General features: G+C 37.3%; 1 protein-coding gene across 2 annotated transcripts in view; it reads left to right on the top strand.

Annotated features, from left to right (window-relative positions):
• Window positions 1–12,430, top strand: part of EXOG (exo/endonuclease G) — a 32,889-nt gene that overhangs the window by 8,592 nt on the left and 11,867 nt on the right. For both annotated transcript variants that reach the window (XM_046678686.1, XM_046678675.1), the window contains one exon: window positions 15–129. In XM_046678686.1, the coding sequence (XP_046534642.1) occupies window positions 15–129 (115 nt within the window). The remainder of the gene's footprint in view (window positions 1–14; window positions 130–12,430) is intronic.

Raw genomic sequence — 12,430 nt, 5'->3', positions numbered from 1 at the left:
GCCTTGTTTTTCAGAATAGAAATGTACTGTCGAGAACTGACAGAGAGGTTTGAAGATGTTTGGATAGTCTCTGGACCATTGACCTTACCTCACACTGCAAGTGATGGAAAGAAAACAGTTAGTTACCAGGTAGGAACATGTTTTAACATTCAGGCTTATGTTGTTTTTATGGGATTATAATCTCATTCTGTATTCTGTTTTTAATTTCATTTATTCAATAGTATTTATTGAACACCTGTTGGAATGATTGGCATAGAGGATATAGTGATGGATTAAAAAGCAACCATTGCCTACAGGGAGCTCACAGCTTATAGACATGCTGTTAATGAATTACCTTAAATTGGGATATGCTGTAATAGAGATAAATACATGAGTGAAGTGGAGTGACAAAAGGCTGACTAGCTCTATTTGTGTGAGTTGGGAAGACTTAATAGAGGAAGAGATTTTTGAGCTAGATCTTGACAGGTGAGTAAGAGTGAAGTGTGTCAGGAGGGGAGCATGGAAATTCCAGAAGATGGAACAGTATGAGCACAGGATATTCGTCATCAACAGCGTAGTTCTGGGGTTTAGGTATTGTTGATAAAGACTTGAGCTTATGGTTCAAGAAAGTATGGGTGGCTCAAGAGGGATGAGGATTTCTACAACAAGTAAGACAGGGGCCAGATAATAGAGGGCTTTGTATTCCATGAAGACTTGAATTTTCATGTTTAGACACTGAGAAGTCATAGATTTGTTTTAAACGTGAGAGACAATTTATTTGTTTTGGGTTTTATAAAAAGTATTCTGGCAGCACTATGTAGAGAGGTAGGTGAGGACGGGGATGTTGGAAGGAGAGGTTTGAGGCACGGAGGTGAATTGGGATATTACTGCAGCAGTCCTGTGGAAACAGACATGGCTGAACTCACGCAGTTGCGGTGAGGATGAATAAATACAAGAAAGAGGAACCATGAATTAGCTTGTTGGATGAAGAAGAGGAAAAAGTTCAGGATAACATCCAGATTGCAATGAGTAAGGGGAGGAAAACTTTTAGATACTTGGATTTTTTAAAAAGAAGATTTTTTACATGCAAGATATTTGAAAACTTTATAGACTGAAGGAAAGAGAGATTAAAGATATGAGAGTATAATTAGTGGTATGAGAGCTTTAGACATCTAATGTTGATGTCTAAAATTGAGGATTCTGCCAAGAGGGTGGCTGAACTGATGTACTGTGAGATCTACATAGGGTGGGAAATGAAGTGAAGTGAGGAGGAACAGGTGATAGCGTATGTGAAAAGAGAGGGATTGAAGGACTTCCCAGTAAGGTCAAAGAGAAGATGTATTTGGAGGGAGCACCTGGCTCAGCTCCAGGAATAAAGTAGATATTTAATAGATGCTGGTTAGGTTAAATGATTACTTAAGAAAGCCTGTGATAAAATTGAGTGACCTGAGAAAACGGATTTAAGAAAGCAAAAACAACTTTAAGGTGTATTCTGTCCCACTTAACTTGCTTATTATCAACTGCTCTGGATCAGATGTGCAGTGATATGTAAGTATTCAAAGTGTTCACATAGGTGCTCACACCCTCAGAATATTCCAGCAGTTCTTATGGGAGGGAAGGAGTGGCAAAGGAGTCAGTATTTTAAAAAGATTAATTTATCTCTTCTGATCAACTTGCTAACTTAATTTTAGTATTTTTTTGTAATGTTAGAAGAAAAAAATAGCTTAAAGCTCCCTGTATTCTCTTATTTTTCAAATATTAATTATTCTTGAGCTTTGTTAAATTCTCTTTACTCTTACCATTGAAAAGGAGGTTCTCTTTTAGAAGCTTTGACTTCTAAATGTCAAGTGATCAAATTACAGTTATGAGTGTACTTTGTTTTCATAAAATTGCAAAATTTATGTGACTAACTTACTGTGTAGAAGAAAATTCATACAAAATTTAAAAGGAAAAATTAACTAGCATTAAATTAAGAGCATTTCACTAAACAGTTTTTTTGTGTGGATACTTCTGTTAAATATGTGTTGGCCAAATGCTATAGTGGAAAGTATATTGTTTTTCTTAAGTTGGATATAATTTTTCAAAATATAACTTACAAAAATGTTATATATCTGCCAGCTCATTCTGCTGAAAGGGCCTAGAAGTGGCGATACGTTACTAGCAGTGAGTGTACCTTGAGACCAGATCTTGGTTTCTAAAAAAACCGTTTCCTGCTGAAAGAACTCAGCATGTGGAAAAGTGGCTGATTCCCTGGATGGTACAGAGAACTACAAAATGGAACATCTTGTGCCAGAAAGCAAGGAAGTGTTCAAACAAATCGTGGGGACGTGTCAAAAGGACACAGAAAGTAGCTTGAAGGAACTCCAACTTACTGTGTCTGGGACTATTTGGTATCAAAATAAAATGGACTATAGACCTGTTGAATTAAATGAGAATCCGTACATTTAATAAGTAAATAAATACATGGGTGTAAAGGAACTTCTACGTCTTACCATAGAATGTCAACTAATACATTTATAATAATGAAAGAGTTAAATCATTTTGCAACCATCATGGTAATAAGTGATTCGGACAAGAGTTATCAGTGGATGCTAAAAATAGTGCAAGTTTTATGAGGAATAGGACATTTATGTAGTTAAAAGAATCTCCCCTCAAATTATTAGTAACAAAGCGAGAAATGATAACTTTGTAGTGGAGAAACTCCTCCTTAACAAAGTGATCAAGGTTAATATTGCCAGTAATGGGACTTACTGATAAGCTGCACTTCCTGGTGTGATGCACTAAGGCTACGATATTGCTTCTGTGATATTTCTGCCAAAAAAGCGTAGCATTGAATCTCATCATGCAGAAATATCAGACAAACTCCAGTTGAGGGACATTCTGTGAAACAGCTGACTTGTGCTCTTCAAAAATGTTAGTGTTGTAAAGGACAAAGGCCGAGAAGCTAACTGTTCCAGATTAATGGAGACTAAAGAGTCATGAAAACAAAATGTGTGATCTTAGATCAAATAAACAAAAGTTGCTGAAAAGGACGTTATTGGGACAATTGGCAACGTTTGAGGGCTGTAGATGAGATAATTGTATTTTATCAGTGTTAAATTTCCTGATTTTGAAAATCGTACTGTGATTATTTAAGTGAATGTCTTCTCTTTTAGGAAATACATCGTGAAGGATGTGTCTAGGACTTAGTTTCAAAAGGTTTAGGGAAAGCAAAAGAGAGTGATAAAGCATGTTGGGCAAAATATTAACAGTTGGCGAATCTGGGTGCAGGGCAGACAGGTGTTCTTTGTGCTATTCTTGCAAATTCTAAATTTGCAATTAATTCAGAATGAAACAAATATATATATATATATTTTAATATATCTTTTCTATGCTAGAATTCTTTTTACACTGGAATATATAAAACTAACCACTAAAAAGACTTACCTTCTCCTAAATAGTTTATCAGCAAATGATATTCAAGCATATTCAAGTAGCCTTAAAGAGAGTTTTAAAAGGGACCTGTCAGCTCTCCTTACCCTAATTAGTGTCATGGTGGTGAAATGTTGAGAGCTGTCGAGATCAGCTTCCTGAAGAGTATACTTTGAATAATAATAGTCTTGTTTTTTGTTTTTATTTTACAGCTTTATTGGACTTAGGTCTTTTCTTTCAGATTCTGGGCCTCTGAACCTATATCATTAATTTTCTATGTCTGTGTTAGTTTATAGGATCTATTCATGTTCACACTGGCAAATCTTTAATTCAGCAAATCTTCAAGCACCTGTCATGTGGGAGGAATGTATATAGAATTGTAAATGAGATGCCTCAAACTACATTCTTGATTACTTTCTCCCTTCTTTCCTGTATTTTACATTCTAGGAGTCATCTCTCTCTCTTTCTCTCAATTTCTTTGAGTCAACAACTTTTATCAATTCTCTTTCTTAACTTTTACTTAGATTTTACTGAAGCTCTAAACACCTGTAACATTGCAGAGGCCTCCAGTGTCTCTGCCTCCAATTCTGTTGGTTCCAATCTATCTGGAGTCCAGAAATCATGACAGAGAAAGTATACATTTTTACTTTTCTCATCTTCAAAACCATCAGAAATAATACCAAAAGAACAGAAAAAGAAACATCATTTATACTGAAATCAGGAAATGTCTGTATTCTTATATCAAAGAACTTCCAATAATATCTAAAAAATACAGTACCTTTGGACTAAATTATAAAAGGATATTAATTTGACATGTCTTCTCTTATCAAAGCATGGGGCAGGGTACTTGAGTTAGTAAGGAAGTTGCAGAAGGGCCCCACCAGTAAGTAGCAGGTCACACGAGAAACTTCTTGTGCCCTACTTGGAGTTTATCCCTTTACCTTGGAATAATAGGACTGGCAAGGCGATTGTAGTCATGAAAAGCACAGATTTCATGTCAGATCTGGCTCGTATCTTTGTTTTTATAATTACTTGCATTTGGTCAGTTTTATTGGCAAAATTTGGATAATAATAACATTTGCCTCATTGGGTTATTAGGACCATTGTTTGCTTGGTACCTGGCAAATAGTAAATGTTCAGTAAATGTTAGCTGCTATTATTTTATTCTTTTGGAGGCTGACTCAAAAAATCTCAGCAAGATTAGATCCCTGAAGAAAATGAAATGCTGTCTACAAAGTGTTGAGGTAAAAAGATGTGACCCAAGAATTCATTACTCAGATTTGTTGTCATTAACACATCAAGTTAATGATAGAAAGGTGATCTCTCAATATGTTAAAACTTCAGAAATATAGCTACCTATGTACCCTTCCTGAAAGTTACTTTAGATGTAATCCAGTTAATTGAAAGATGAAACAAATAATAAAGAATTCACAACATGGAAAAACTTTAAACAGTGAATCCATTTATGGCATTGTCTTTTTTTTTAAAAAAACTTTTTATTAAGATTATGATAGTTTACAATCTTGTGAAATTTCAGTTGTACATTATTGTTAGTCATGTTGTAGGTGCACCACTTCACCCTTTGTGCACTCCCCCCACCTCCCCTTTCCCCTGGTAACCACCAGTCAGTTCTCTTTGTCTATATGTTTAACTTTCACCTATGAGTGGAGTCGTGCAGAGTACATCTTTCTCTCTCTGGTTTATTTCACTTAACATAATACCCTCAAGGTCCATCCATGTTGTTGTGAATGGGACGATTTTATCCTTTTTTATGGCTGAGTAGTATTCCATTGTGTATATATACCATATCTTCTTTATCCAATCATCTGTTGATGGGCACTCACATTGCTTCCACGTCTTGGCTATTGTAAATAATGCTGCGATGAACATAGGGGTGCATGGGACTTTTGGAATTGCTGATTTCAGGTTCTTTGAATAGATACCCATTAGTGGGATGGCTGGGTCATAAGGTATTTCTATTTTTAATTTTTTGAGAAATCTCCATACTGTTTTCCATAGTGGCTGCACCAGTTTGCATTCCCACCAACAGTGTATGAGGGTTCCTTTTTCTCCACAACCTCTCCAACATTTGTCACTTTTTGTTTTGGATATTTTTGCCATTCTAACAGGTATAAGGTGATATCTTAGTGTAATTTGGATTTGCATTTCCCTGATGATTAGTGATGATGAGCATCTTTTCATGTGTCTATTGGCCATCCCTATATCTTCTTTGGAGAAATGTCTGTTCATGTCCCCTGCCCATTTTTTGATCAGCTTGTTTGATTTTTTGTTGTTGAGCTGTGTGAGTTCTTTATATATTATGGAGATTAACCCTTTGTTGGATATATACCTTGTAAATATTTTTTCCCAACTAGTGGGTTTTTTTTTGTTTTAATCCTGTTTTCCCTTGCCTTGAAGAAGCTCTTTAGTCTGATGAAGTCCCATTTGTTTATTCTTTCTATTGTTTCCCTCGTCTGAGGAGTTACGGAGTCCGAAAAGATTCTTTTGAAACTGATGTCAAGGAGTGTACTGCCTATAAAACAGTGAATCCATTTAAACATAGAATGAAGTCTGATAATTACTTTTACAAAACATTGTGATAGACATTATTCTTGAAATAAAGCTACCCAGTGTATGAAATGTAATGATTTTATAATAGACAAAGATAAAAATCAAAGAATGTGCCAACAGCAACTAGAGGATTACAGGGGAAGTGGAGAGAGAGGAGCAGCAGTGTAAGTGGACTGATTTCTTCGTCTTCCATAGAGGCTGTCTGCACAGTGTTTCAAATCAAGCTGGTGGCAATAGAGAAGATGCGTGCATATGTAAAATTATAAAGTGAACACTAGTAGGACCAACTCTCTCCCCTAACAAAACAAAGCAAAACAAAAACAAAGACTGTATAGCAAAAGATAGAAAACTAAGAAACTTTAAAATAAGATGACAGGGCAATTATATAACAATAAATGCAAATGTAAGATACTCCATTATTGAAAATAAAACTCTCAGATTGGATCAGAAAATTAAAGCCAACTAATTAATCAACTCAGAAAGATTAAAAGTTAAAAAAATGGGTAAAGATAAACCAAGCAAATCTAAAACAACAAGTAAACTGGGATTATTATATTACTCTTACACAGTGTTGTGTTCTAACTGCTATGCTTGTGTGCAAGCAGTTGCATAGCATCAGCGTACATAAAAGCAAGTACTGGTGTAAATAATACAAAAAGAAACAGGATTAGAGTAATATTGGGAGGTTTCAATGAGCGTCTTTCAGTTTGGGACAAATATTAGGTGAAAAATACTCATTTATACACATTGTCCATACTTCAGGCCACAGAGAAGCCTCAAATTTCAAAAAGTAAAGTAGCATAGGAGTTATCTGTTTCAGGAAGGCTTTCACCGATGAAATGACCTAGGATTATTCCTAGCTTATTGTGAATGTTCAGTGTTATCAAATGCCTTTTAAAACATCTAGATGTCAAACATTGATAGATCGTATGTTTTTCCAATTTAATCTTTATTATAGTGAATTATGCATATAGTCTTTTTATGTGATGTAAAATATATATAACAAAATTTACTATAGAATTCCACAGCATTAAGTACATTAACATTGTTGTGTAATCATCACCATCATTCATCTCCAGAACATTTTTATCTTCCCAAACTGAAACTCCGTATTTGTTAAACAGTAACTCCTCATTCTCTTTCCTCCTGGCCCTTGGCAACCACAAATCTACTTACTATCTGCATGAATGTAACTCTTCTAGGTACCTCACATAAGTGGAATCGTACAGTATTTGTCCTTTCGTGTCTGGCTTATAATGCCTTCAGGGTTCATCCATGTTGTAGAATGTGTGAGAATTTTGTTCCTTTTTAAGGCTGAACAGTATTCCATTATATGTATATACCAAATTTTGTTTATCTCTTGATGAATGTTTTCCACCTTTTGGCTATTGTGAATAATGCTGCTATGAACATTGATGTACAAATGTGTGTTTGAGTCCCTGCTTTCAGTTCTTTGGTGTGTATACCCAGAAGTGAAATTGCTGGATCATATGGTAGTTCTGTGTTTTAATTTTTTGAGGAACTGTTTTCCATAGTGGACGTACCATTTGACATTCCTACCACGAACAAATAGAGCCTTAATGTTAAACCACTCTTGCAATTTTAAAATACCTTACCTGGTTTTGGCTCTTTTGCCAGTAGTTCAGGAATTGGTGTTATATCGCTGTCTGTAGCTAGAGCCAGGGCCTCCAGGTTGCATTATTCCTGATGGCCCCATTTACTGTGAAGTTGGCATAGCCCTCAGCCTCAGCTAGGGCACAGAGTTTTGTAGCCAGAGCAAGGGCATTAATGAATAGAAGAGAAGGTGACAAAGATTAGGCAGAAGCCTGTCTTTGAATAAACTTAGTAGATTTGGACTCTACTTAGTAAGACTGGTACCAGGTTCAGGGTAATACCTGTGTCTGAGTTTCCCTGTATATTAGTGTTATATGTCACTATGCTCTTTGGACTGTGATCTAGCTGGTACATTACCCGTTACAACACAATTCCATGAAATAGTGAGGCCAATTTGGGAGATTTTCTTTGTTTTGTGGTTTTTTATGGACCTCAGTTGCAAAGGGTTGCTGAGTTATCACACTCAGTTTATGGCACATTATTGTCATTGATTCCTATTAGATTCTCTTGATATTTTTATATTTCTTGTATTCACTTTCTGCTTCATTTCTCACTCCCCAACCATTTACTGTGTGTCTTTGTGTGTTTTTTTCTTTAAAATCTTGAGAGAAGTAAAGACTTCCTAATCATAATCCTACTAATCAGGAAAGTCTTCTGATGGAAGAATCTGCTAGAGAGGCCCACATGTTTCTGGATTTAGGAGACGCTGCTCTTTTTGCTGTCAAAAGGCGTTTATTGAATGACTACAGGCATACGTTGGAGATACTGCACATTTGGTTCCAGACCACCACAGTTGGAATAAGACCATAAAGCGAGTCACAACTTTTTTGGTTTCCCAGGGCATATAAAAGTTATGTTTACACTATATTGTAGTCTGCTGAGTGTACAATGGCATTATGTCTAAAGAAACCATGTACACACCTTAATTATAAAATACTTTATTGCTAAAAAATGCTAACCATCATCTGAGCCTTCAAAGATTTGTAATCCTTTTGCTGGTGGAGGGTCTTGCCTCGATGTTGGTGGCTGCTGACTGATCAGGGTGGTGGTTGCTGAAGGTTGGGGTAGCTGTGGCAATGTCTTAAAATAAGACAACAATGAAGTTTGCTGCGTTGGTTAACTCTTCCTTTCATGAATGATTTCTCTGTAGCATGCGATGCTGTTTGATAGCATTTTACTCACAGTAGAACTTCTTTCAAAATTGGCGTCAGTCCTCTCAAACCCTGCCACTGCTTTATCAACTAAATTTATGTGATATTCTAAATCTTTTGTTGTCATTTCAACCATCTTCAGAGCATTGTCACCAGGACTAGATTCTTGGGTCTGGCTCTGTGGTGCAGTGGTTAAGTTCATGCACTCTGCTTCAGCAGCCCGGGGTTCACTGGTTTGGATCCAAGGTGCGGACATGGCACTGCTTATCAAGCCGTGCTGTGGCAGGTGTCCCACATATAGAATAGAGGAAGATGGGCACAGATGTTAGCTCAGGGCCAATCTTCCTCAGCAAAAAGAGGAGGATTGGCAGCAGATGTTCGCTCAGGGCTAATCTTCCTCAAAAAAAAATAAATAAATAAAAAAGAAATCACCTTGTTTTCTCATCCATGTGAAGCAACTCTTCATTCATTAAAGTTTTGTCATGAGATTGTAACAATTCAGTCACATCTTCAGGCCCCACTTCTAATTCTAGTTCTCTTTCTCTTTCCACTACATCTGCAGTTATTTCCTCCACTAAAGTCTTGAATCCCTCAAAGTCATCCATGAGGTTTGGACTCAACTTCTTCCAAACTCCTGTTAATGTTGCTATTTTGACCTCTTCCCACGAGTCACAGCTGTTCTTAATGACATCTAGAATGGTGACTCCTTTCCAGCAGGTTTTCAATTTACTTTGCCCAGATCCATCAGAGCAATCACTGTCCATGCAGCAATAGCCTTATGAAATATATTTCTTAAATAATGAGACTTAAAAGTCGACGTTACTCCTTGCTCCCTGCCCAGCAGACTAGATGTTGTTAGCAGGCATGAAAACAACATTGATCTCACACATCTCCATCAGAGCTCTTGGGTGACCAGGTGCATTGTCAATGGACAGTAATATTTTGAAAGGCATCTTTTTTTCTGAGCAGTAGGTCTCAACAGTGGGCTTAAAATATTCAGTAAACCATGTTGTAAACAGATGTGCTGTTATCCAGGCTTTGTTGTTCCATTTATAGAGCACAGGCAGAGTAGATTTAGCGTCATTCTTAACGGTCCTATGGTTTTCGGAATGGTAAATGAACATTGGCTTCAACTTACTCACCAGCTGCATAAGCCCCTACTGAGAGAGTCAGCCTGTCCTTTAAAGCTTTGAAGCCAGACACTGATTTCTCCTCTCTAGCTATGAAAGTCCTAGATGGCGTCTTCTTCCAATATAAGACTGTTTTATCTACATTGAAAATCCACTTTGTTATTTGATGTAGCCCCTTCATTAATTATCTTAGCTGGATCTTCTGGATAACTTGCTGCAGCTTCTACATCAGCACTTGCTGCTTCCCCTTGTGCTTTTATGTTATAGAGAGGGCTTCTTTCCTTAAACCTCATGAACCAACTTGTGCTAGCTTCAGAGTTGTCTTCTGCAGCTTCCTCACCTCTCTCAGCCTTCAGAGAATTGCAGAGAGTTAGGGCCTTGTTCTGGATTAGGCTTTGGCTTAAGGGAAAGTTGTAGCTAGTTTGATCTATCCAGACTACTAGAACTTTCTCCATATCAGCAATAAGGCTGTTTTGCTTTCTGATCATTTGTGTGTTCACTGGAGTAGCACTTGTAATTACCTTCAAGAACTTTTCCTTCACATTTACAACTTGGCTATCTGTTTGGCATGAGGCCCTGTCTCGGCTTTCGATATGCCTTCCCCACTAAGCTTACTCATTTCTAGCTTTTGGTTTTTTTTTTTTTGAGGAAGGTTAGCCCTGAGCTTACATCTGCTGCCAACCCTCCTCTTTTTGCTGAGGAAGACTGGCCCTGAGCTAACATCCGTGCCCACCTTCCTCTACTTTATATGTGTGACGCCTTCCACAGCATGGCTTTGCCAAGCGGTGAGTAGGTCCACATCCGGGATCTGAACCAGCAAACCCCCTGCCACTGAAGCGGAGCATGCAAACTTAACTGCTGTGCCACCAGGCTAGCCCCTAGCTTTGATTTAAAGTGAGAGATGTGCAAGTCTTCCTTTCACTTAAGCACTTAGAGGCCATTGTAAGGTTATTAATTGGCCTAATTTCAATATTGTGTTTCAGGGAATAGGAAGGCCTAAGGAGGGGCAGAGAAGGAGGGGAACGGCTGGTTGGTTGGTGGAGAGTAGTCAGAACACACATTTATTTAAGTTCACCGTCTTATATTGGTGCAGTTCGTGGTGCCCCTAAACAGTAATAATAGTAACATCAAAGATCACTGATCACAGATCACCATAACAAATATAATAATAATGAAAAAGGTTGAAAAATTGCGAGAATTACCAAAATGTGACACAGACACAAAATGAGCAAATGCTGTTGGGAAAGTAATGCTGATTGACTTACTCGACGCAGGGTTGCCACAAACCTTCAATTTTGTAAAAGACATGCAATAAAACGAGGTGTGCCTGTATTTGTGCAGACAAAACTTAAGCTCCTGGCCTGGCTTCTGCCTAAGCAGACTTCGCAAGGACCAGAGCCATTCTTTGATTCCTAACTTATGGGTGTTGTTAGATGCTGACCCAGACACCAATCTTTCTATCTCTGTTCTGAGCTTTTGGCTTTGACTATCATGGACTTGCTAATAGGGGGTGTGAGAAGTGACAATCAGGGTGTTTTGTATGTTTATACATACAAAAACATGAGTTTATATACACCCATAAACCTATGATTTCTAAGGTTCTTTTTTTCCCAGTCTCATCCACAGATACTTAGAGATAGGTGCCTTTTCCCTTTCTCATCCACAGATACTTAGAGATAGGTGCCTTTCTATTAATTGTAAAGCTTTTGAATCTATTTTTCATGAATTATATGTTGTTAGAAGTTGTGAAATTAGATACTTAAATATCGTTTAATCTTGATGCTTTTTTTCCCTCATAGCATTGAAGCCGTAATTGCCAAACAATCTTTTGATGAGCCTTGAATTTAAACTTTAAAAATTTATTGTTATGTGGGCCAGCCTGGTGGTATAGCAGTTAAGTTCACACGCCCTGCTTCAGCAACCTGGGGTTCACTGGTTCAGATCCTGGGCGCAGACCTATGCGCTGCTTATCAAGCTGTTCTGTAGCAGGCATCCCCCGTATAAAATAGAGGAAGATGGGCACAGATGTTAGCTCAGGGCCAATCTTCCTCAGCAAAAAGAGGAGGATTAGCAGGGGCTGTTAGCTCAGGGCTAATCTTCCTCAAAAAAACAAAACATTGTTGTTATGGAGCTATATGTGCATGGTAATGAAACCGTTAAACCTTAAAACATTGAACTACATGACATCGTAATGAAATTCAAATAGCATAAGAGGATACAAGATGAAAAGTTAAAATCTCCTGCTTCTGGTCCCAATCCCACTGGCTAGTTTTCTAGTTCTGGTGGTTATTTCTATATCTCAGAGTAATGGGTGCTAAACTATATTTCTTAACTTTGATTTGTCAATTTTTAACAGTCTCTTTTGGTGCTTTCTCTGTGAAATATATGAATTTTGTTTAGCTCTCTTCACACACTGTTCTAATCTCTGCTAGTCACATTTTTAGTTCTTGTGTTGGTAAACTGTATATCATATACTTTACGTAGTATACTTAAACCTTTACTTCTTGATCTGTCACTTATGTATTATCAACGTTTATAGCTTTTACATTTGTATTTGCTAACTACACTTTAGTT

The sequence above is a fragment of the Equus quagga genome, chromosome 1, assembly GCF_021613505.1.
Source record: "Equus quagga isolate Etosha38 chromosome 1, UCLA_HA_Equagga_1.0, whole genome shotgun sequence".
NCBI lineage: Eukaryota > Metazoa > Chordata > Mammalia > Perissodactyla > Equidae > Equus > Equus quagga.
The sequence above is the reverse complement of the archived record's forward strand: the minus strand, read 5'-3'. Positions and strand labels throughout refer to the sequence as shown.